Here is a 25486-nt window from a genome sequence, read left to right as displayed (position 1 = left end):
CCCATTGGCCAAGTGACACATGACAAAAACATGCTTTCTGCCTATTTAGTTCTGCACAGACGTTCCCTTAGTTTATAGGGCCTTTGTTTTACCCCCACTCAAATCGTTTAGGCAGCAAACTGGAAAGCAAAACTTTCTGGGTCTCGACAAGCTTCTTTATATATACTTATAAATGGTGGCCTGGGCAAAAAACTGATGTGACACACTACAGAAGACACAAGAGAAGAAGAGTTCACACAAATCAGGAGACAGACTATAGAAACTGAGCCTCTATGCCCATTAGAGTGCCTAAGCTGCTCTCTAATTCCTGACTGACTTAGCGGACTATTGCTATAGCATCAAAGCAGAGGTAGTCGGGAGGTGGGAGGGTTAGTTTTTCTTTGCTTTTTAATTTTCATGCTCCTAAAACCTGTGTCTCTAAGGAGTCTTCACGGGCATAGTCCTAGGCAGTGTCTCAGCCCTGAAGCTCCACACTCCACTGCCACCAAATCTGTGGCAGAGAGGCAGGGAAAGCACGGGCAGCGCAGGAGCAGTGCGCCACGTCTTTAAACACTGACTCACACTGATTTACTTTTTATTAACTTCAAGTATTCTTGGAAAAGTAGCACTTTTGCAGATATTTTCCAGATAAGTGAAATTAAAAGTAACCTGAGAGTATCCAATCATCTAACAAGTGTTTTTTATATAAGGGGACAGAGGCATTATGCACATCCAGAGACTTTAGCCTCAGTCTCTTTTAGGTCCTCTGAAATTACAGGTGAAGGTTGGTACTGTGAACATGCCATTTAAATTGCAGAATTCCATTGAAATTTTGCTGCTAACTAGACAGAATCGAACTGGTCAATTGGTCAAAACATAAGTACTTTTTTCAACACACAGCACCATACTGTAGTCTTTCTGCATAAAAATAGCTTAAGAAATTGCAATCTCAAGAAAAAAAAAACTCCCTCCAGCTGTCTGTAATTGGCTTTAATATCTGCAGATTTAAGGCTGGCTTTATATAATGACCTCCAAAGTGCCGCTGATATCAAAGACAGGAACTGGTCAACAGAACCCCAGAAGAACTAAGAAGAAAATTAAGCACGAGTGCMTTTTAAAAGGTGTCTAGGAAGTCACTGAGTGCCTTCCTACCTCTGCTAATCAAAACAGTCAGCCTAAAAATACTTGCAGGAAACCTTTAAGAACTAACAGCGAGACAGACCACAGAAATGGAGCTGCCGCCAACACCCAAGGCCTTTTCTTAAGCCCCGAGACCATTTTTCCTTTGCCACTTCTCCCAAGGCTGTAATTTGACGGGTAGCTTCTCCCCCTGCTTTCTGCAGGGGCAGCAGGGCTTGCCCCATTCCCAGCGGGGGCTCCAGGGCTGAGCCTCAGCAACGGAGCCTTCACCCCTCCTGTCATCGTGAGGGCCATGGAGCTGCGCCGGGGGCTTCACTAGCGCCATAGTCCCGGCCTAAACCCCAAGTGCAACCAGGTTATGTCCACATAAGAAGTCACCTGGCACGGTGCCGGTCCTGGCTGCTGTTTCCCACAGGCCATGATGGTCATAGCATTGGGCACAGGGGAGCTGTATTCATAGTGGGGGTTCTGAGCAGCTAGATCAATAGGGGAGGCTTCAAGAGCAGAGAAATCCTTGGAATCACGCACCTACAATCATCCTAAAGATCTTCATGGCTACTGGATCATAGAACAGAAAGGCAAAACTGTAAAAAAATCCTTGAATTAGATATGCCTAGAAAGGACCTGAACATAGGGTTGAATATTTGCCCTAATTTTAAGCCTTATTAGATAAAAGGCAAAGCTCATCAAACATATTTCACTCGAGCTTCATCCAGAAAAGTCCCAGGCAGTTTGCTAGTTGCTCTTTTCATCATCCTGTAAAATACTCAGAAGCTGAATAGTGACTTCATTCCAGAAGGCTTAAAATGGAAGAAAAAGGAAGGTTGGTGGCCTGGATCACATTCAGGCTAATTGCAGCCCACAGAGCCAGAGACCACAACACCATTGGTGCCGGCAGCTCCCACAAACAGGCATGTGCCATGCCCAAACCCTGCAAAAATGAACACCTTGTCCAGGGGCAGGTATATTTTGAAAGGAATCCTCCTCTAGCTAGTCACTGATTGCTGTATCTCACATGCACTCTGCAAACCATGGCTGCACTTGTTCTCCAAAGCCCAGCCCGTTGAGCTAAAAAGCGATGATTTAAGAGACAGGGCGTTAATGCCTAGAATCTTCCAGCCCCATGGGCAACAGGGAACTTTAAAACTATTAAAACATTATTTGTTCTATAGGGATCACTTATTACACATTCAATTTAGTCAACCATGTCTGCTGAGAGGCACACAAATCCCACCATAGCTAATTTAAGAACTTACCAATTTCCCTTGCAATTCTGACAGCTTCATCTGCATCCTGTAAAAGCAGGAAATGAGACCCAACGTTAATCCCATCAGCCATTGCACTGTGTCCTGAGGGCGCTCATATATTGCACTACTGTCTCCTCTGATTCATTTAATGTTTGATTTTACAACCTTCTGACCCTTTCCAGCCAGAGGAATGTAAAATTAATACCATAAGTGGAATGTAAATTCTACCTCATCGTTATTATACCGAGAAACTCAAAGCAAGGAGGAATCAGCTGACAGGAAACGCAGCCAGGACGGCAGAATGATTTTCTGCAGCCGTAGGAATTTAATGCTAGAATTTAGAAGTTTACAATCAATAATGGACCATAAATCAGGTCGTTAAAGCTTGTCCACTGCCAGCTTGTTTCCGTCTGCTCAGGTATCGCTCGTGTTTTCCTGGCTGTTGTCAGTAGGGGGAGTTGATTCCCTATTGTTTGGGAACGACTCGGCTTTCAGAAATCTTGCAGAACTTCTTTAAGGATGAAATCTCTCTTTCTACTCCAGAAAAAAATACACAAAGATTTATTTCTTCTTAAGTCACAAAAAAAAAAAAAAAAAAAAAAGAAATTAATGCATCATTTTAAACTCTTAAAGTTACCTGAAAAGTTTCCACTGAGAGTTTCCAGATACTACTGTATCACAACTAGAAAAACGCTGCTGTTGTTGACACCTATCACTTCAGCTGACTCACTTCACTACAAGCACGGAACAGAAAACACTACAGAAAAAGAGTTTCCAGGAATTGTGGGGATTCAAACACAAAGTTCTTGAGCCTTGCATGTTTTAATAACCAAATCTCTTCTCCTGCAGTAGTTAGTTCTGAAACGCAGGGCTAAAAAGGAAGAGGTTACACAGTGGCACGGGTTACGTTTGGAAATTCCATCCAAATTCGCTAATATTTACACTATTCCGTGACATCCATTAAGAAATGTGTAGGGAAGGCAGTAATGTCTGGAAACCACCAGCTGCTAAGGGCGTCTGAAGCTAAGGGGGCTGACTTATGAACATTAAAATGAAACCTGATACTTTTAAAGCTTTCAAGGCAATCCGTTTTAAAAGCACCCAGGTCAGAACTTAAAAAAAAAATACATAAGAAATGTTCATACCTGGTTCATTTATGTCTGATAATAAAACAAAATCCTCTTTAAAAGTCTTCAGTACCTAGTAACAGCCCCATGAAGAATAAGGGGGCTGGCAGGGGAAGTTGTCAGAAAATTTAATTTCCTTTCATTAGCTAGTCTGCTCCACAAATCGGTGCTTGTTAAGTTCAAAGCAGCCCTGAAAGCAACATCAGTTTTAAGTCTTTTTACTCCAGTCACATCTGTTAATGAGATTTTTCCAAGTAACAATTGTTTTTAAGTCGGAGATAAATCTAGCAAAAAAAAAAAAAAAAAAAAAAAACCCACAAAAAACTGCCCATCCACACACACCCCGCAACCCCCCAAAAATCAGGGTTTAGGGTTTTATTACACCTTGCTGCTTTCCGTGACCCGGTACCCTCCAAATTTTAGCTTAAAGGGATAAAAATGCATGAAAAGGGTCATTTAAGAATGTTAGTGGTTTCCACACATTGAGTTGGAAGGTTCTTTGTTCCTGCCCGTGACAGTTATGCGAGAATACTTCCCCTTAATAGCCTCTCTGTCAGGAAGTGTTAAACCTGCCAAATGCAGACAATTAGAGCCTCTGGAACAAAATGCAGGAAGAGTGATGACTGATGAAGAGCCACGATTAGAGGCGAGAAGGAAACTTTTACATTTCTTTTCTCTTGCAAATGCAGTCATATATTTGCAAAATAGAATTAAGGGCAGGGAGGGGGGGCAAAGGAGGCAACTTTTTCGCTTAGCTACCTGCAAGCCAGCTGGGGAAGGGATAATACCCTGCAAGCCCACGGGAGGATAAGCGACACATAAGCAGGCTGACTTTGCACGGCACGGGGTTTATACCTGCACACCAGGGCTCTGAGAAACAGCATCGGAGCTGCAGCAATCTCAGCTCTAGCTTGGAGTGAACATGGCAGCAGGCATCTGGCCCACGCAGCTCGCACTGATCTGCACTACTGCAACCCGGGCTGCTGCACCGTGCTAAAGCACTGGGGCTCAGGAGCTCGGCCACCTACACTCACCTTCTCTGGCCTTCTGGGACTGTTGCTAAAATGGAACACAAAAAGACGCTGATTTGCGCCACTTTAAAGACAAAAATAACTTGGGGGRAAAAAAAAGCAGTCTTACACTACTAGTTGGAGAACACGGCAGCAGGCTGAGGGCTTACAAAAACTTACACTTGCTTTAGATTCTGGTGCAGAGTGCTTAAACTGGGCATACTTGCTGTGGGGGCCAGGAAAACTCAATGTCATGATGCTACCCAGCACATGAGACCATACGTGGAAAATGTACAAAGAAAACCCTAATAAAAGGAATATTTTAAAAGTGACTTATGGGGCCGCACTTTTGTGAAGCTCGTAGTGCCATGTTACTGTTTCCAGTAAAAATCCATCAGCTACACTCCCATTTTCCCAAAATACACTAGAGATTGCAAAGAAGTGTAGAACTCTAGCACAGTCGTATCATCCAAATGAGAACTGTTTGCAATCCGCTATAAGGTTATAGAAGTTATAAAAGTCAAAAATGGCACCCCACTCTCCTTTGGGCTGACTTTAAATGAAACATAAAGCACTTTCTCATTTASAGTAGTAATTTCCAAGCCACAAATTTCACGTCCACGTCTCTGCTGAGCACCAGCAGGTGGAGACAAAAAGRAGGCAGGTTGGCTGTGCTGGAGAGGCTGCCATGGTGAAGCTCGGCCACTTCCAGAGCTACAAACCACCAGTAATTATCATCAGCTGCATAACAGTTTTCACARCTGAGGACGTTGGGTCTGGAGCATCTCCAAATAAAGAGTCATGACTAAACTCCAAGCACCTCTGCAGCGGAACAGAGATCGTTTGAATATCAGACCTCAACACAAGAATGTCTGAAACAAAAGCCTAAAACTTAGGCACTTAGGTAAATCCATAGCCTTGTTGAAATCCATAGCTTTGCTGAAATCCACAGCCCTGCTGAAATCCATAGCCCTGCTGAAATCCACAGCCTTGCTGCAAACCTTGAGTGTATCCGTGGACMTCACTGAAACCAAGAAGCCGCTCAGAGCCAACCGGCCTTCGGGTCAAGGCCAGCTCCGTTACRCCAACCATGACAGCAAACTGGCTCTGCACAGGGAAATAAAACCAAATCCTCCTTCCCTTTCCACTCCTCTGCCAATTTTTCACTACCAGAGCTCCTCAAAGTCATTACTCATTCTCCACTTTCTTCTTGTCACTTAGTCCTCTTTTAACTACTGAGAGGCTCTGCCTCTTTCAGTCCTCACTTTGCTAGAGCCACGGCTCGTGCGGATTAACACTAACCTTGTAGATAAGATTGTAATCAAGTTGTAGGAAACTAATTGCGGCTGGAAGCTTTGAACCGAACACCCTTTAAGCACTACTGTTGGCTCAATTGCTCTCTGCTAGTGAAAGTGAACTGGAAAAGAGAAGAAAATTAGTCCGGCAACCACCTTCTTTAGGCACATTTCTGCTCTTGCCACTCCCAGTTTCACACTTTACCTTCCCAGTCTAATATGAAGAGAGTTGGCTGAGTCTTAGGGCAATCGTCCTCCCATCCTTCCAGGTTCTTTCCCAAAGTGCAGGCCTGAAGGGATCACTTGCTATTGTAATTTCTCCTGACTTGGAATTTCCCTGCACGCAGCTTCTCCAAGGCTCTGAAAGGGCTTAGAAACCCCACTTGCTCATTACATCCAAATGCTAAGCAACATAAGGAGGAGGAAAAACGTGCCCTTTATTTGTGAAGGATCTGTGTATCTGCAGCACTATTTAAGTGCCCGATAAAGAGACAACTCTTGAATTAACAAAGTTTTTCAGGGCTGTCCTGACCGGAACAATGAAGCACTAGAAGTTGTTATCCTTTATGCTCGCTTTAACTATTCACTCCCAAAGAATGGATGCACAATTGATCTTTCTTAACTTCTGTCATTGTCGTCACACAGGCATGAAAGCTGTTTCTTTCCGAGCTTTATTAAATTCCACTGGAAAGACGGGGCCATCTCCAAGCAATTCAAGTATCACACAGGCACTTAACTCCCTCTTAAGACTTCTAAGATTTCTGTTCCCCAAAAACAAGAGCCCTGGAGAAATCTGAGAGTTTCCTCACTGTGACTAAAACAGACCTCCCACAGAATGGCAGAAATGCTAGAGAGTCCCGATTTCTCACGGATTACTCTTCTTATTGCATTTGATACTCCACTTTTCATATCTTGGTCTGAACTGGCCAAACAGCTCAACAAGATTCAATCAAAGCTCGGCCATCCTGCAAGGTCTCACTGCTCAGGTATTTGTGCCATTTAAAAGCCACAAAACCACAGAAAGAGGAGACCAGAGGACAAACACAAGCATGTGGTGSAGATCCGTGGCATGGAGGAGAATATGCAGGATCAGAAGTCCTATTTCTGAGGACCTGGAGYGTAACCATTTCATCTAGGAGATCCCTACAACCTGGCAATGTCTTTGGGCTCCTCTTCTGATCTGACAGGCCCCATCACAGCTTTTTAAACGAGCACAGTCTCAAGTCCATCAATAAAACTCAGGTGTTCCCAATTATACTGAATGCCCTATTTCATCATGTAAATAAGATTTATGAAGATCAGAGGTCAATGCTTTTCTCCAGCTACATTAAAATATGCTATTGTTGCAATACATTTTTCGCCTTTTCAGTGACTCAAAGTTCTCCTCAAATTTTATTTGAAAAAAAAAATCTAACTTAAAATAAGTATTAAGCATAAAAGTTTCAGCGCAGAGATCAACATCTCAGAATCTCCAGGCATATATGCACTTAAGCTTTTAAAGGAAATGACAGATAATACCTACATCAGCATTGATTACATCAGGACACACTGGAAAGTGCAAAAGAGCCCAGTATTTAATCAGTATAGCATAAGACAAACCAAAACCAAGACATACTTGATTTCATCATACGATATGCAAAGAAATAACCCAAGTGTTTAGGAAGCTGTTAGAAATCATACCTTCTAAAASGCCTGAAAGAACAAGAGCTGTCGACGTGGACAACCCACCACTGCTTCCCCCCACTCCCCAAACTTGGGCACGCCGATTGGGACAACGTCCGTCACCACCAGCCTTTGCAACAYGTGGAAACCACCACCACCACAGGCCATTAAAACAGATACTCGGTACCTTGTGGCCAACTTCACTGCTACTGAAGGATTCTGCTAGCCATGCGTTGTGTTAGCTTTGGCAGTAGTTTAGGCCAAGGTCTTGGCCAACAAGAAGTGTGGAACTGAGAAACGTTAAACATCCACGCGGGCATACTTGTAAACGCGACACCTGATATATTAAACACACTTACTTGCATGAATGTTTTAAAACAAAATTTTAGAGACTCTGTAAAATTTACAAGCAGCCCTTAATCCCCTGTCTGTTATGAAGCACTCTTCCTAGAACCTTCCTCTTCCAAAGCCTTCTTGCTAGTAAAAATCTGTACCCTGCCAGTTTTAATCACTTACTTACTTCCTTAAACAGAAGCTGAACTTACATTTTTCCTCACACCTCTGAAAAGTGAACTTCAATTTTARCACTGATTCTACGGTAGTAGTAGTAGTTAAACGGTTTCTCACCTTGACTACCCCATCAAAGCCAGGGATTGTGTTGACCTTTGCATTCTTGGCTAACAATTTGCTTTCAATCTTGTCTCCCATAGCTTGAATCGCGTGTGTGTCAGGTCCCACGAAGGTGACACCTTCCGATGCCTGCAGAGACAATGCAGGTTTAAGCTGAGGAGGCAAACTGAAAATCAGCATCCCTAGGCGGGCGTTGACCAAGTTTGAAAAGGGAAAAAAAAAAAAAAAGGAAACAATGTGTAGAAAATACAGTAACCTGTTTATATAACAACCTCATGAAATACAAGCAGCATTTCAGCCAGTTCATTATGTGTATGACCTTGTAAAACTATGTATGCACACAGATTCAAAGCCTCTATAATTAGCGTCGGTATAAATCAAAGTCAGGCCAAAGAAAAATAGCGCAGAGTTGCAGTATTCCAGTTTGAGAGTTAAAATACCCCTTGAGAAAGCAGAGGGCAGCTAATGCACAACCGAAATGGCCACAAGTGATTTACAAAGACACACTAGCTAAAATTATAATGCAGTTGAAAATTTCATTATGCTTTCTTTAAACCAGACCCTGATGAAACATCAGAATGAAAGTAATCTCTTACCCAACATATTTAGAGACCTTGTTAATAAGCTAATAAAGGTAACAAAACTTGAACTCTGCAAACAACTCTGCCAATGCCCACATGGAAACAGGTTAGCATAAAATACTTTAATATGTAGGKAAAATGCTGAATTGAGGGCTTTTCTTCTATTTCTCTGTTAGCAATAGACTGAAGTATGCACACTTTTTTCAAAACATCTCTCAAGGGTCAACTTTGCAAAGCAACTTCCCTCAGAACTGTTTCCGTGAAACGTGCTGGCGTATCAGCAAGTGCATGAGACAGTGACAGGCACGCACGTCAGACACTGTATGTCTCTTCTACCACAGAAAGGGAAGCYCTAAAAATGATTTTCATATTTGTAAATACAGCTTATAGCACTGTAATTAAACTACTAAAAGACTAGGCATGCTATCCCTGTGTTTCTTCAATCTATTTCATGGATTTCTGTCCAAGTTTAGAGGCTTTCAGTGGAACCATCAGCTTAAAAACAAGCTATTCCCAGCTGATGGGTACTTTACGTGATTCCCACCCTCGTGCAATGGCAAACATTCAATACCTCACGTCGGAATTTGCGCCTTCATGTTTCACTTGTGAGGTGTGTGCTGCATACAGGAAGATTGCCAGAGAGTCTGGCCACCTAACAAGTTTAGTCACTCACACAGCACTTCAAAACATGAGGAAAAAGATACTGCCCTCAGGCTGCGGAGCAAACCTCATTCACAACCTCTGCAGAGCTGAGCACTCCCCAAACRCTTAGGAGTCACCTTGTTCCTACTCAGCACCTTATGCGACAGGGACAATACAGAGCAGAAGGTCTGTGCAGACAACTTCCTATTGCCCTGGTTCAGGGGGTGCCAGGGTGCTTCAGGCCACAGGGAAAAGCCCAGGTAAGATTTACAGACACACTAGGAAGGTCAAAGCAGAGACACCCAAACCAACCGAAGGGCAGCAGTTCAGCTGCATGGAAGGCCTGTTAGCTTCAATGCACCATGAACCAGCTGGGATTTTATCTCAGCCCAGCTCCACTACAGTAGGTTTATCAGCCCAACAACTCAGCATGTATCAAGTTGAGGAATAGGTGCCTTATAAACACCAAGTTTGGGATACTGCATCAGGAGGAAARAGGGAAGAGGAGGCAGACACAAGGATTTAGGTCTGTTAATACTGCCACACTCAAGGATCTGCACACTAAAGGAATTTTTGTTTAAAAGGAAAACGCAGCTAGGAGTTGACATTTGAAAGCCCATCGACACAAGTGTTAGAACTGCCCATTTCAGAAGTAAGAGCAGATTAGACCTGCAAACTGGTACTTCACTCGCTCGTAGCCGAGTTTTAAAGAGGGCATCTTGGAGGCATCCATCTACCTGGAGGGAAGGCAGCATCTCTTCTGCCATCAGTCTGTATTGCAGTCCCAAAATCCCTCGTGGAAAAGGTTCCCCCTTGTAACAGGCACAGCCTGAACATGCCATTTCCACACATTCTCCCCCGGGCTGCAAATTYGAGCTCTGCCCTATTTCAGAGAATCACGGAATGGTTGAGGTTGGAAGGGACCTCTAGACATCATCTAGTCCAACCTTCCTGCTCAAGCAGGGACACCCACAGCATGTTTCCTCTCCACACACTGCTCTCCAAGTGCTGCTCTACCATAAACACACGGGATATGCTGAGGGCACCAAGAGAGCGGATCCAAACTTCTTCCTTTCTGAACAGATTATCCAAGGTGTTTTCTGACAGGACAGAGTCAGGCACCTTCATTGAGGCTGGCAGTCGCAGGAGACCATGGGCGTCCTGGTCAGGGCAGCAGCTCTTCAGGAAAGGGCAGCCAGGGGCTCCTTGTCCAGCCTGCCTGGCTTCCTCCTTGCCTTGCCTTGCGGCCTCACTCACTCCCTGCTCCCACCGAGCAGCCAGGGAAGGGAACAGCTCCCGCCAGGAGTGACACGTAGGAACCCCCTACACGTAGGCACTACAGGCCAGTTCAGGAAATGAATCTGTTACACCGGGGCATTTGTAATATTAATCTTGTAGAGTCTGCCTTGTAGAGTGCATGTCCACATGTTAATACCCCATGTGGGCACAACCAATATTTCTTACAAGAGGGTGTCGCACACCCTCTTGTATTCGTATTACTCTAACACACATACCTCACCCGGGGCAATCCAGAGCTTTGCTTTTCCAAAACACATACCCTCAAATGTGAATTTACAAATCGCGGCTTGTCTACGCGCCCACCTCTCCGCTTTGGCCACCCTGCACCTTCGCACCTCGGTCAAAGCCGTTCTTTAATTCCGAGCAAGCAGCCGTGGGTGCCAGGGGCTGTTCCCTGCGTCGCTGCTGAGCTCCCATTCCCAGGGCAGCGAGTCCATCCACACAGCAGCTTAACCAAGGCAGCAACAAGCGACAGGGGCCCTGCCATATACACAAAAACTTCCACATTTCACAGCATTTTTTTCTAGTTGCCAACAGACACAGTGCACTCCAGCCTTGAAGATAAGCTAATGACTCGGCTAGCAGGGAGCACACCAAGTTTCCCCATAAACACAGGAAAACGAGCTCCTGCTGCATTTGCTTCAGGAACACCCCAGCAAGACCTTTGCTCTTCTATTTTGCATAGCCACAGGTAGGCTAGCGATGAGGAGGAGTAGTTTACAAAAGAATGACTTCATACTACCTTTAAATCCAGTAAGTTATTCCTTCCTTTGAATACAAATAGCTATCGAAGAGATTTGCCCTTTACCTCCCTCTATATTTTGAAGGCAGTAGCAGCTGGTTTAATTCCAGCACATAAAAATCACAAGCAGTTTATTCTTTCTTTTCGTTTTCTTTAAGCGGTACAAAAGCCTCATTCTAACTCCTGGGTGGATACCGGACAGTGAACACGGCAAAAGACAAAAGAATGAGGTCCAACTAACAGTAAGGTTTGGAAAATCCCTTTGGGTAGTGTCTGGTTGAGCTGCACGGTGATCTTCAGTCTCACCACTCTGGGAAGAGAGTGGGCCAGACGGACCCGTGACTGCCTAAATCTCCAGCCCCACAGTGTTTGGGAAGGACTCGACAATCTGCYAAACTCCTGTAGGTTGAAGGCAGCTAATGTGGCTAAACTTGAAAGAAGAAATTCATTTATATCCCTTACCTCAGTTTATCAATGCTGTGAATCACAATTACCGTATTTTACACCAAGAAGTGGATTTTGACTCCATGTCAGCATAAGAAAAATTATAGACAGGAAAATATAAACAAAGAAAACAGGCAGTTTTTACATGTGTGTGAAAACAGTTAAACATGTAAAAACTACTTATGTGTTTTTATATGTTTAATACTAGTGTATTAAATAGTGTTCACACCATTTAATGAGTGTATTGCAATAATTACTAACCCTCTGCAACACATGCTCTTCCACRCGCTTACGATCACGTCACAAGAACGAGCCTAATCACTGCCAGGCCTCTCAACACTGCAGGACACGGACTGTTCCAACCTGGCTTTAGACAAAACAAGCAATGCTTAAATTTCCACTCTCCTGACACATTCATTACAGGCAACTAAATACATTTTTGGTGACCTCATCTGAGCCGTGGTGTTCGAATCTGCATAAAACACCAGCCTGACACAGGCGGCTCCAGGACCAAGGTGGTGTCCTCACTCCGCATGGAAAAGCCACCAACGGCCTTGAGCCCTCTCTCCATGCTGGTGAGGGGATTCTTCCCTGGATGTGGCAAGAAGCACTCTCACGTGCAAAAGCCCATATTGTTTTATTCATCACAYAGAAGCAATGGCAATAGCCCGGGTCTTGCTCATTCCTGGTGCCTGAAACAGCATTAGGAAATACTTCCCACCTCCGAGGAGGCAAGGGCTGATAGGCTGGAAGGATCTYGGAATGACCACAGCTGTTCCACCTTGTGAAAACCAAACTTTTCCATGTAAACACAGAGCTCATCCCATACACGCTCACAAAATTTATGGGAGAAGCCAAACAAGAAGCTAGCGCAGCCTCCGGCCCGCAAACTCCGACTGACACRCGGAGCTTTCGGGCTACGGAAACGCAGGAAGCTGCCTGGGAGGAGGCTGGCAGCAGCGGTGATTGCCCGGGAGGAAGGCCCCGGGCCACCGCCGGCTCYGCAGAGCTCGGGGGCTGCACAGTGGCGGGGAGGCAGCGGCCTGGCTCGCTGCTCCCTGCCCATGCTCCTTCCCTCCCTCCCTGCCGCCCCGCGCAGGCGCCGGCTCCTCGCGGCAGGGCCCGGCGGCTGCAGCTCCCGTCACTGCGGGCTCCCGAGGAGCCGCACGCAGAGCAGCGGGCAGGGACGGCCACAGATGCCAACCTGTAAATTCAGCGGGGACAAATGGAGAATGTCACACTCTGCAGCCTGACAAGCTAGGGAAGATTTAAAACAGCAACGTGCCCAGGCCTTGTCATGTGCCACCAAACCATTAACGCTCCAGCTGCTCAACAGAAAGGAGTTTATCCAGCCTTCTTGGAGAAACCGGCATAAATCCAGCCTTCTTGGAGCCAGGACTTTTGCAGCGCCGGCCATTTTGAGAACAGACCCACAAAACCCTCACGGAAAGAGCAGCATCCTTCACTGCAACCGCCAGCAGGAAAGCAGGAGCGGAGACATGAGCGCCCTGCTGATGAAAGGCACRCAGGCCCTCCTGGCAGGGCATAACAGTGCAGCTCCTCTGAAATTCATACTGTAGATTACCTGGACACACGGATCAATTATCCTGCTTTGGAACAAAACTCACCACTACCTGGCTCGGGAACACCRCGTTTTACAGGGCAGGGCAGCACCGGCCCCTTTGGATCGCGCAGAGAGAGCCCGCAGCGCCGTATACATATTGTATATATTGCATACTGAATATATTGCCTGAGAGCACGTACTGTAAGAGAGCCATATATCAAGGAGATGCTTCTTTAAAAAGGGAAGAGAGGATGGGGCAGAAAAGCTTTAYCCAAACTGAATACAGCTGCTTTAAGAAATTGCACAGTTCTTGAAGCTGAAATGACAGCACGTTAAAGGACTTTTAAACCATTAAGACAAAAAGATCATGGCAAGGTAGCCATTCTAAAACCTGAAAACTAAAATCCACTAACTTACCTTGAAATAAACCAACAAATTTCCTAATTTTCTTGTTTAACCCTTATCCCCCTCCCCATTTCACAGGCCAACAAACACCCTGTAAGCCATCATTGCAGGAAAGGGAGCTGACTCACTGAACCTTGGTGTGAATCTCTGCTCAGGACAGTCTCCAAACACCAGCTTAATACACGCAGCTATAAAATTACATTAACCAGTTATGACAAAATTGAAATTTAATGCAAAATAATTTTAACTGATCCGGTGCATTTTTTTTCCTATAACGTAGAGTCGCTAATTCCGTCACTACGATGGAAAAAACTTCTGCAGGATCAAGTGAAAACTGGACTTTTTCAGGTCTCCTTCAATTTGTGCCAAATGTGCTGATTCTGCCTTCTTTGAATCAGCTGGAACGAGAATGGGGGAAACAGCATTTTTCCATTTTTCCCATATTCCTTTTTTTTTTTTTTTCTTTTGTTTCCCCCATATTTTCCCCTTTTTCCCAGATTCAAGCACATAGAGGGTGGAAGGAGAGCAACCTGTTGGCCATACTACTCTAAGGCCTGGCTTAAATCCAGTACAGCTACTGTCACTGAACCGGTATGAACCCAACTAAGGTCTGCAACTCCACCATCCTCAAAGAGCGCACATCTTGAAAGGGGGCTGCAGCCTCCTGCACAAGCACCRCCAGCAACCGGGGTACATCCAGGTGGCCAGCAGCACTTTAATCCAAAGCAAGCTGCTTTTAAATGCAAGCTGATGAGCCACAGCCATCTCCTGCTTTACTGCAATGAAGTTTACAGGGCCAAACCTGCGCCAGAACCAGGCGAACCTGCACCGATCTTCCGCAGCCAGAGGACATCTCGGCATCACTGGGTGCATGAATAAAGCATGAAGTGCTTACACTGTGATCCAGTTCCACTTTTCAACCCCCMAAAAATGTTTCTTTAAACATTTGAAAGTATATATTACATTAAGCAAAAAAATACTCTTTTCAGGTCTCATCTATGCAAATAGAAGAAAAAAAAGGCATAGAAGCAGCTTTTCTCATGTGCTTGAAGCTGCAAGACTTAAGGAGAAGAACAAAAAGTATGTTGGGGCTGTGCACTGAAGTTTTGCTTTGGATCTAATCACCGAGCTGAAGCCTTGCTTAATTTTGTTCAGAAATGGTTCCAGCTTTATAGCAGCCTGTATTTTATCCCTTTACTGAATACCCAATGCAATACTGAATTATGGAAGTTTTTAGACACATTTCTCAAAGAAGAAATACTATAAAACTTAAGCACAGAGCAGTTTGCAAGGCTTGTCACTGTCACCCATCAACTGTTCTGTCACCTTCTAAACCCAACGTCCCTTGTCCTTCTCGCCTAACACACAGGCACAGGAACTCAGCTCTGTTATGTTGCAAAACCTCCAAGTATTCAGCTTTATTATGAGTAATGAATACCCCCAAATTTAGGGAGAAACAAATGAAACATGTAAGAATTTTCCCTGGATGGCTTCCATATTGCTTTTCTTCACTGCGTGGCATTGAAGGCAGCCTTGATTTTTACATGATAAAGGGAATCTGTGGAACTAATCCTAGAAACCTCTTTCTGTTTCCTTGCTTAACACCTCCAGGCGACAGAAAAGACAAAATGCTTCATTTGCATCCTTAAACATTAGAAACTGGGAAAGAGCCTTTTCAGCTGCAAATGTTATTGCATCTACATTTCCAGAAGAGAAAGAAGGTTAAACAGCCTGCTCAGGTTTATGCTAACTTCTCTCTTTTTAGCACCAGGAGAGGTACAAAGAGCAGAGAATGTGGAAGCTTAACAGCCCAACCTCTTTCTTCATTAGGTTCAATTTGATGCTGGAAATGGATATAGCTTGCTGATTACCTGAAGATAAAGAGAAGAAAATCAGGTAGGCACAAAGGAAATGGCAAACACTAAACACGCGCAATCCTAGTGTTCCCAGTGGTCCAGGTTCCTGAGGTCTATTTCATCTTTCATGCAACATGAAGAAGTTCTGTCAATCTCCTCCACTGCAAGAGTTTGCCTCATATGAAGGCAACACGTTTCATCATTTATACAAACCCCTTTTGTTGCACAAAATCACTTGGATCACGCCAGCAAGGTAGGAAAGATTGCCTCCATCCTATCAATTGGCAATTGCCTCCATCCTATCAATTAAAGAACAAATGTGAACCATGGTCAAATATTCAGTACCAAGAATAAAAGTACCAAGCTACTTTATTCTGCAGCACACTTAATTGCAACTTACTTTTCAAGAACCCCAGATTTCCCAGTTGTCAACAGTATTTCATTTTGTTTTGTTTTAATTAGGATTCAACCTTACAGGGTATTTTTGTCTTCTTTTTCCAAAATTACTTGGAAGTACTTAAAGTCCAACAGTATTTTGCTTTCTAGGCCATTTGGTTTTCAGACTGCAAGAAGTAAATTCACTTGGCAGCCAACACTCAGCGAGATGTTTAAAACAAAATATACTTTACACTAAATGAAAACCAGACCTTCATAGAGAAAAGTACAACAGAGTGATGAAGGGGGAACTTAGGAGCATTTTTCTAGCTAAACCAGTATCTCACATTACCAGCGACCCAGACTTACTAGAGATACAAATTTTTGCATAGCACTAAATTAAAAATTCAGTATTGAAGACAAACAGTATAACCCAGACAACTTAGAAATGTGAAGGCCAGAACGGATTTAATGAAAATACACAGGCAAGAGACACGTCTGTTCCTCACACAGCCATGGTATTTATCCYGTCCAATGGGTACACATGAAGCTTTGCAAACACAATGCTAATCCACATTCAGAATTTGCATAAACTTTGCAATGACCTTATTTTTTAATGCTTTTTTAAGCTGGGTACAAGATACAARAGAATACAATTACCACTTAATAATTTCCATTATTAAATGGAAAATTACCAACTTATTCAACTGAGAGGCTGCAGTAAGCTTGCAGTCAAAAGAAATTAGTTGTACATCTACAAAACAGAAAATCCCTTTAAAATAAATAAAAMTTTGGAAGGGGAAAACTTCATGTTGGAAAAAGTTTTCCAGTGKTTTCCTAGATATACAGGAGGCGCTTTAGAAGTTAGGTAATCATCACCACATTTATACTGCACGTTCAGAAATCAAATTAAAACTTACACAACTGCCCAAAGTCACACCAGAAATTTACTGAAGAGTTAAGCATTAAAAGGGTATTGGCAAATCAGGAAGATAAACAACCCTTGAACAATCTGCTTGATATTCACACTGCATATTGAGAAATCATGTTGAGAAAAGCACATAACTACCCAAATTACTATTTCTCAAATGCAGTGGAAGAGTCACTGCATAAATGATGCTTCTCATAAAGACAAGATTCTCAGAAACAAACCCACGATCCCGGCCAAATACTAACATAGGTAACTGCTCTTTTCCCCATTAAAGCTCCCCCCTTTCTCAGCTGATATAGTTCATTCCCTATCCTAATACAAAGGACACTAACGTTATCCCCCATCAAAAGCAGCCATCTCCAATGTCAGGGAACGTGGTGTTTCTTTAGTACATGCAATCATTTGCGAATGTGTTAGTTAAACACTATTTTGAAGATTATCACAGAGTTCTATAAAGACACCAGGAATTACAGCACCAGATGTAGTGCAGATCAGTGGATCCCAATCAACTAATGACCAAGTTTTGCTTTAGAACTGGGGCAATGCCTGCCTCTTGGTTAGTAAATTGGTATTATTTTCCCACAAAAGAGCCATTAAAGWGCGCAAGATTTCATTTCTGACATTCAGAAAAAACAACATCATATGGTAAATAAGCACTATTTATTCAAAAATAAACATCAATCTGTCAATCAGCTTAATGAGAAGTAAAACAAGCTAAAAGGAGAGCTAAAAAGCTGAAAATTAACTACACCAATAAGGAAATGAGTGTGTGCAATGCACAYGAGCACTCTAGTTGGTTTAGAGGTTGGGTTTGTTTTTTCCCAAACCAGGTTTAGTTCCCCAAACTGCACTGCAGGGCCCCCATATACTGGTTTTGGTAGAAAAAGGGCTGCTAAAAGAGACGCAAGGGAAGGAGGACTGGACTAGGGCAGGACCTCCTCACGGAGGATTAAAACCACCACAAAATCCCAGCTACAGGATGCAATTCCGCAGGTCACCGCCAAGCACCACAGATGTGCGACCAAAACAGGCAGGACCATCTTTGTGCCACCTCCTGCTCTCCTTCCGTCTGCCTCATGCCCCAGACAACGTTCCTGCRGCTGCACGGCCACCCCTGCCGCAACTGCGGCACCCAGGGGAAACACRGCAGAGGGGAGAGGAAAGGGCACTYGAGGGGACTGTTGAGGGACAGGCTGTRGAAGGAAAAGCTGCCAAGAAAGGGACCATCGGGTTCAGCTGGGTGCCTGGGAGCACCTGCAGCTGGGAAGGGTCAGGGCCATGGATTAGCAAAGTGACAGCAAGGCTGAAGGTTCCTGTGGGAAATAGGATTAACAGAGGTACTGCCAGGGCASGGGAACGAGGTGAGGGACAGGCAGTTTGGAGGAGATCCTCAGGACCCAACCACACGTGGCCCTAAGCAGCCTGCAGCTGACCCTGCTTTGAGAAGGGAAGCTGGGCTGGATAAAACTCCAGCAGTGCCTTCCAGCCTCGACTCTTCTAAGTGCAGGACAGCAGGAGGACTGACAGCACTGGCCACGTAAGGAAGGGGGCAACAACAAATGCTACTGCCGACCTGGCACTATCACAGAATATTCTCTGTGGATGATATTCTATCACTGCTGTTAAGAATAAAAGGCCATCTTAGATTGCCCAAGATAAAGACAGAACCTACTACTAAATATCACAGCAGTCATTTCAGAAAGAGAAGCAGCAGCAGGTCCAGACCCTGCAGGTCTTCCCTAGGGATGGGTGAAGCTGCAGGATCATGCCAGCAGGGAATTCAAGTTTCCACTCTCCAGCCCTTTATTCCTACCCCCATACTACAGGATGTTGGCTGTAGTTGTGCAGACACAATTAACACCTACCAAATTAGCAAACTAATCAGCGTGCCTGTACCCAAATACATGCAGCATATGGGATAAAGAGGAAGAAGCAGAGCTCTGTGCGGTCTCCAGGGCACGATCCATGTGCAGGCTCGACAACTGGAGTGCTGCCATGCAGGGGTACATGCTCTTCAGGAAGGACAAGCTGGGAAGGCAAGGTGGAAAGTCACTCTATGTGAGAAAGCAACTGGAATAGAGGGAGTTCTGCCTGGATTACGAGCCGGGCCAAGAGCTTATGAGGAAGGATTAAAGGGCAGGCCAACATCAGTGACCGTGTTTGCTAAGACAACCTGATCAGGACATAAATGGCACCTTCAGCACACAACTGGAAGTAGCTTCAGTCACCACCTTGGTTCTCGGGGGGCACTCTGGGCACAACGATATGGGCCTGTGGAAGGGCACAGCAAGGCCCAAGCAATGCAGGAGGCTCCTGGAGAGCACTGGCCTTGGACTCGGGTGCCAGAAGAGCCAAGGCGAGGTGCCCTGGTGGGGCCTGGACCCAGCCTGGGTGGAGGAGGGCACTGCTGCTTCCATGGGGCCCTCTCAGCAGCTGGGGAGACCCAGGCACAGCCTCCACAGTCACTAAGGCAGCCATGCCCAAAGATGCTATTCCCTTCTCTCCTTCGTTACTTAATTGTGAAAGGACATACGCAGGAGCAGTAGCACCAGTAGGAGAGCATGCTATTTAATCCCAGGCATAGCTCCTTGGAGAAACCTAGGAACTAATCACCCTGTAATGGAAAAATAACTAGCTCTTACAGCTGTCCACTGAGAAAAGTCCAATAAGCTGCATTTAAGTAAATGAAAAATTCATTGATTTCTTCTTTCTATTGCCAGAAGCAGTCTAAGAATCATGAGGTTTTGTTAGTCCTGACAGTCAATTTAGTTCTTTGGTACTTACCTAATTTTCCCTCTGATCACCAGTTCYGCTTAACTTGTGCTAACGTTTACAGTAGATATTATGGACAGGTGAGCAACTGCCCTGTCCACTGACATGGGATTGTCCAAAGACAGTGAACAAGAAGTTCAAGTACTTCTGCTGTCCAACTTGAACAAAAACATCAGTTTTACCTTTAATGAAAGATGTATCTAGAAATACAATTAACTCTCTTCTCCACTCTCTCCCTCCACTTCCTTGCACAAATCAAACAAGCAAACTGGGTCCTTTGACTTGCACTTAACAGTAAAAGCAAAGAACTTACGATCATATTAGAGAAGTTTCCAAGCTACTGTCATACTCTGCTTCTTGGCTAGCCTAAGAAACAGGGGCACTGTGTGTACTTCAACCTGTGTGATCGAGTGTGAGGAAGCAACAGCACTACATTATTTATCACTCTGCTTTACAATAATTGCTTCCCTCGGACCATGTAAATGAAACAAATCAATAACAGGCATTGACATGTGGCTGTGGAGAATTTATAGCCACTTACAATAAAACAATCCCCTTGCGGCTCTCTTCCCTCTAAACTACACCGGCACCTTGAACTTACACTAACATTCTGTGCAAAACCACACACACACGCACACACCATATATATATATATATATATATACACACATATATATATGAATACAATTGCCAAGTCTGAAAGATAAATTTGGTCAGACAGCGAATGGTGGAGCTGCTTTTTGGAAAACTCAAGCTCCCTTTCCCCCAACTCCCCTTTAAAACAGATGGGTTGGAGCGCGGTACAGTCTGGCTTCTCTCACGTCATGAAGTAATTAGACAAACAAATCTGGATCCTGTAAATAAGCATGTGCTTGAAATTAAGTATGCCTAAACAGTTAGATAACAAGGGTCTAAATTTCCAAAATCTAGTCTGTAGAGGAGGAAATCAGTCTATGCAGTGATGGGAATATTCGGAAAAGTCGACATATCTTCGCAAAGGTCCCCATAGAAAAGGGGACCGAGGAAGGGAAGAAAACAGGGGTCAAGAGAAAGCAGACAGCTATCCACAAAGATTTTAGACAATATCAGAAGTAATTTAATGTAGATTCAAAATACCTTTGAATAATTTAATGTTTTAGCAAGGCTTATATAAATGGTGAAAYAAATTCCAGAAGTCCAGCCATAAGTTGGGCTACATTTACTTGAAACCACTCGGAAAACTGGGGTTTAACTCATGCTTTGGACGCTATAAGATTGAGTAAAATGAYGTTTGTCAATAAATGAAAGCCTTAATCTTAAGGGCAGAATATACTCTTAGACATTAAAAAGCAAGAGCATTCTTACACAAAAACAAAGCAAGCTGACTTCTTGACTATTTAGAACATTAAAGTCAGCAAAAAAATTCTTACCTTTTTAGGTTTATCAACAAAACACATTGTCTGGAACAGCCACACGATGAACAAAGATGTGGCTTTTTCTCCCTTCCCAAAAATGCCTTTGAGAAGGTAAAGGGTGGCTACCAAAACACCAAAAATCGCTACCAATTTTCTACGCACAGAATTCTGTTTCCAAACAGAGAATGAGGCTGTTGGATGACAGCTGTGAAAAGTTTATTTGGATACAGCTTTTCTACATAGTTTTTGAGAGACTGAGCACAGCCAGCGTCGGATCTCGCAACCAAATTAAGCCGCACAAAGAAAACATGCAAATTAATTAGCAGAAGCTTGACATTCAACAAAATCTATATTTGTTTTCAGTTAGGCAGCAAAGTCAAGCGAGTCCAGCAGCGCCTCAGTGCCAAATTTGAAGCTCCTCCAAATTAGAGCTGATGGGCTCCAGAGCTGTTGCTGTACAACGTTCTCGTATTGGCAGAGCTCTTCATCTAAAATTCATCCTCAGGACGCAGCCTGGCAATCTTAATTGAAATTTGAGACAAAAAATCTCATGTGGAAGGAAAGCAAGCATGACGTTTCTGCGTGAGTTTGAAGGATTAGCTTGACAAAGTCCTAAAACAAGTAATTCAAAAAAAAAATAATTTCTAGTGGGAAGTATTTGATTACTCTAAATATGGTGCCACTTTGGTGATCTCTGTTCATTATGCAAATGAAGGATTTCATTAAATACTCAAAAACAGATTAAATTTATTCCTTCCCTGTGCCAAAAATGTGAGTCTGTGTACTTAAACAGAAAAAAAAAAAAAGAAAATTTATTAGCCTCAATATATAAAATTCATCTCTCCAACAAATTAGAAAACAGAAGCCAAATGCACGAAGATAATCAAAATTATTATACACAAAAAAGCTCATGACTTAGAGCTGGTACCGAAATTTTTGAACATTTTTTTTAGACGAATGAACAAAGATCCTGCTCAAGATATTCAAAATACAGAAATGTGAAAATAAAGAGCTTAACTCCTGTCTGAAATAACTTTGTCCCTCCAGATATAAGTACTGAATTCAAAAGAATTCAAAAATATGTACAGAGAGGGACAGTTATAAAAAAGGAAGAAGCCACAAGGGAATAGTGCTCCTCTTTTCCAGGCAACATCACCTGCTCAAAGGACTTTGGTGCTGATGCCTGGTTTCCAAACCTACAAGAACACATGAGCATTTAAGAGTTAAAACTGAAAAAAAAAATATAAAAGCCGCCTTAAATAGCCTCTTAAGTTTATACTGGATTGCAGAATACTAGCTCTTTAAGCAGAAAATTCTTGGCTTTTGTTGCTGACACTGAGTAAGGTTTCTGTTGCAAGGCTAGGAGGAGCACAGGGCGTTCTTCCCATTGCCACGGGGAGAAGCAGCGCTCCCCATCTTTGGGCACGACTTGGTCCAAACAGCCTCAATTTCTCACTTTTAAACACTGTGGTGGAGGTGAGATTTTTTGGGAACACAGGCCCATTATCCAATACTAAACCTTGGATCTGCTTCTCCTGCACATCCTGCTGAGTTTTAGCTTCGCTTTTTTTTCTACYGTTTCAGAAGCTGACAGAACTGGAGGAGAGGGAAAAGCCATAAGGCAGCTTCTCATTCCAGACGTGCACATGACCTGGAGCGCAAGGGGATTTCACAAGCGTAATTAGGTTCTTTGCATTCTGCTGTAACACAGATAACGTCAACAGACATTAGCGATATTGTAATGTAATTACAGTTACTCTACTCTACAGAGTCTACTCTCACAGTTAATGTAAAAATGTCATTTCACCTGCTAAACTACCACCAAAAATTATTCATGTTATAATCTCATAATTTCTGTATCTTTGCTCTCTCAAGCAAATTTTATTCAACTCGATTTTTACCAGTATTTAGTCCTCATCATTGCATGAGAAAGCATGCAGAGCAACCTTTGTGCAAAATGCCAACATTTTGACTGCAGATGTACAAACAGTTCATACAAGAGTTCTTGCTGTTCATAAAGCTAGAAGAGTATTTAAGCTACATTAAGTTCTTGCAAAGCATTTCACATGAGAAAATCCTCACATAAAATTGTTAGATTTAGTAGTTCACACAAGGGTATCTTCCTGAGCATTTTACACTTTTGCCATCTTACTGTGATTCTCACACCTTCCTGCAATCAAGCCCTGCACATGCTGGCTCATTCACGGAGCTGCAGCTCAGGCTGGTGAACCACAAACCTCACGGCTGTCACAAACACAGACCCAGGACTATCTGGATCTCTACTTACTTTCTAAGAGGTGATTTCGTTTTTCAATATTGTATGGAGAAATAAGGCCTTTGAGATATCAGGGGAAAGGTATTCCCCAGCAAATCCCAGCATCACAGTGCAGCTTCCTTGCTTTACTGCACAGGACAAAGTATTTCACCCTAGAAAGTCTTAACACTGAAAAGTATTTTTGTAATTTGAAGTTGCCTTTTCATTCATTATTTTCAAGCTGCTGTAGCATGGACTACATTTTTAATAGTGCATCAAGCCCATAATATGCTGCCTACACAACATGCAGAAAACCTGGTATTATAAATATTTCATCTACAGAGCCCCACACACTGTTGAGAAGCCAGCCCTGTACTGAATGCTAAGACAGACTCAGCACAAGCCAGCTGGACTGGGAGCTGCACGCAGGAACACACTTCCTGCTCTCCTGCTCTTTCACACTCGCTCCTAAATTCTGACCACAGTCTTCCTCTTCTTCAGCTCCACTGGAAAACTGGTAATGGCTGTGTGTCCTTGCTAACCATATAGAAATCAGAAACTGAAAAAGCAAAAAACAGATTGAAGGTGGAAGGGGAAGATGATTGATTGTTGTTTCAATTGCAAGAGATAAGAGCAGGCCTGGTGCTGAAGTCCCCGTGAACAAGTCAGTGCTAAATGGTGGAAGGTGGTGTAGATTTCAGTTCATACATGAGCATCCTGCAGATACTTCACCCTTCCTAATTTGGTTCCATGCTATGATAAAAATCATGAAYTTAAAGAAAAACAGTTCTGTAGTTTTCTGACACATGCATCTAAAATAGGAGCCTGAAAAACATTTGAAACATTGGTGAATTATTTCAATGGCTACAATGCMTGCACTCAGTTCTTAAGGCTGTCCATTATAGTCTCACATTTTGAGGTGTGCAACATCAGATGCTTTAAATATTTAGTTGCTCTTCTTTTAATGTTGAATTTATGTTAAAACACAGTTTTGTTTAAGTTACATTTTGAAAGGAAAAGCATTCACAAATCAGAAAAAAAAAGAGAGCAAAAACACTCCTGAAGTCAAACAAACCTATTTAAGAGAATCTTTGGCTTAAGAGCTGTTTGAACCTCCAATTCCTTTAATTGCAGGGGCTACTTCAGAAATTCTGTGTCAGCAATGGGGCCCAACCTGGAAACCAGGGTAGCAATCCCCTTCCCAAATTCTTGAAAACCCATTTAAAGATGTCAGTAGGGGGTAAATTAAAGCTGTATGCATTAAGCAGCTAATAATTTGAAAAATGTACAGGGGCAACGAACCCTGAAGTTATCAAGCATTGAAATGGCTAGAAAAGTGTTCTGCATAGTTTAAAGTAACAAAACACAATCAAAAAATATTGTAAAAATATATTTACACAACTCTAACCTGAAAAACTTAACTGTAGCTGTATCTACAAGGCTTTGTTATACTCTAGATGTTAAAGTTATCATACATACTTTTTTGAACATGTTTCATCAAGAGGCAAAACTAACCTATAGTATAAAAGGGCAACCCAAGCTCTTACTGTCTGCTCTTAATGAAGACACTAATTTTTCTACTTTTGCCAAATTCTAAGTTTTTCAGCTGAAGCTCTCCACTTTCCACTGGAGTTTTAAGTGCTGCTTACACATTGATTTCTCAATTCAGTTGCAAAGGAGTTGGAGGTTTCAAAGAACAAGACTAAGAAAAAGCATAGCTGCAATCATCAACATGAGATTAAAAGGTATTGTATAGAGAAACTGGAGGGCTTTAACAAATACCTCTGAAATCAGAACACAGGGCATGCCTGTATCATAAATAAGCTTTTACCATTCCTGCAAAGAGTTACCCATGCCATTCAATTCATAAACCTCAGCCTGCACACGCTTCTAGGCAATTTTGGAATCAAGCTATCATTATAACTCAAACACACTCTACTTAATGGATACAGGATCCCAGCAGGATCTGAACATCTGAAATTGCTCACTGCAGTTGGAATAACCAAAAGTAAGGACACCTATTTGCAGGGCACTGGAATCCCAGAGCTTCCCGGAAGAACAAGCCCATGTATTACTGGATACAGAAAGACAAGAAAGGAGGATGACAACATGAGCTGAGCAAGAGGAATGCAAAGCA

At 43.2% G+C, this 25486-nt stretch overlaps 1 protein-coding gene across 2 annotated transcripts in view; it reads right to left on the bottom strand.

Moving 5' to 3' along the window:
* Positions 1-25486, bottom strand: part of PCCA (propionyl-CoA carboxylase subunit alpha) — a 252797-nt gene that overhangs the window by 179390 nt on the left and 47921 nt on the right. For both annotated transcript variants that reach the window (XM_026038336.1, XM_026038337.1), the window contains 2 exons: positions 8088-8219; positions 2376-2412 (listed from right to left, as the gene is read on the bottom strand). In XM_026038336.1, the coding sequence (XP_025894121.1) occupies positions 2376-2412; positions 8088-8219 (169 nt within the window). The remainder of the gene's footprint in view (positions 1-2375; positions 2413-8087; positions 8220-25486) is intronic.

This window comes from Nothoprocta perdicaria, unplaced genomic scaffold, assembly GCF_003342845.1.
Source record: "Nothoprocta perdicaria isolate Ctin4 unplaced genomic scaffold, notPer1 scaffold_208, whole genome shotgun sequence".
In the NCBI taxonomy this organism is placed as follows: domain Eukaryota; kingdom Metazoa; phylum Chordata; class Aves; order Tinamiformes; family Tinamidae; genus Nothoprocta; species Nothoprocta perdicaria.
This window is presented reverse-complemented; position numbering and strand designations above follow the sequence as displayed.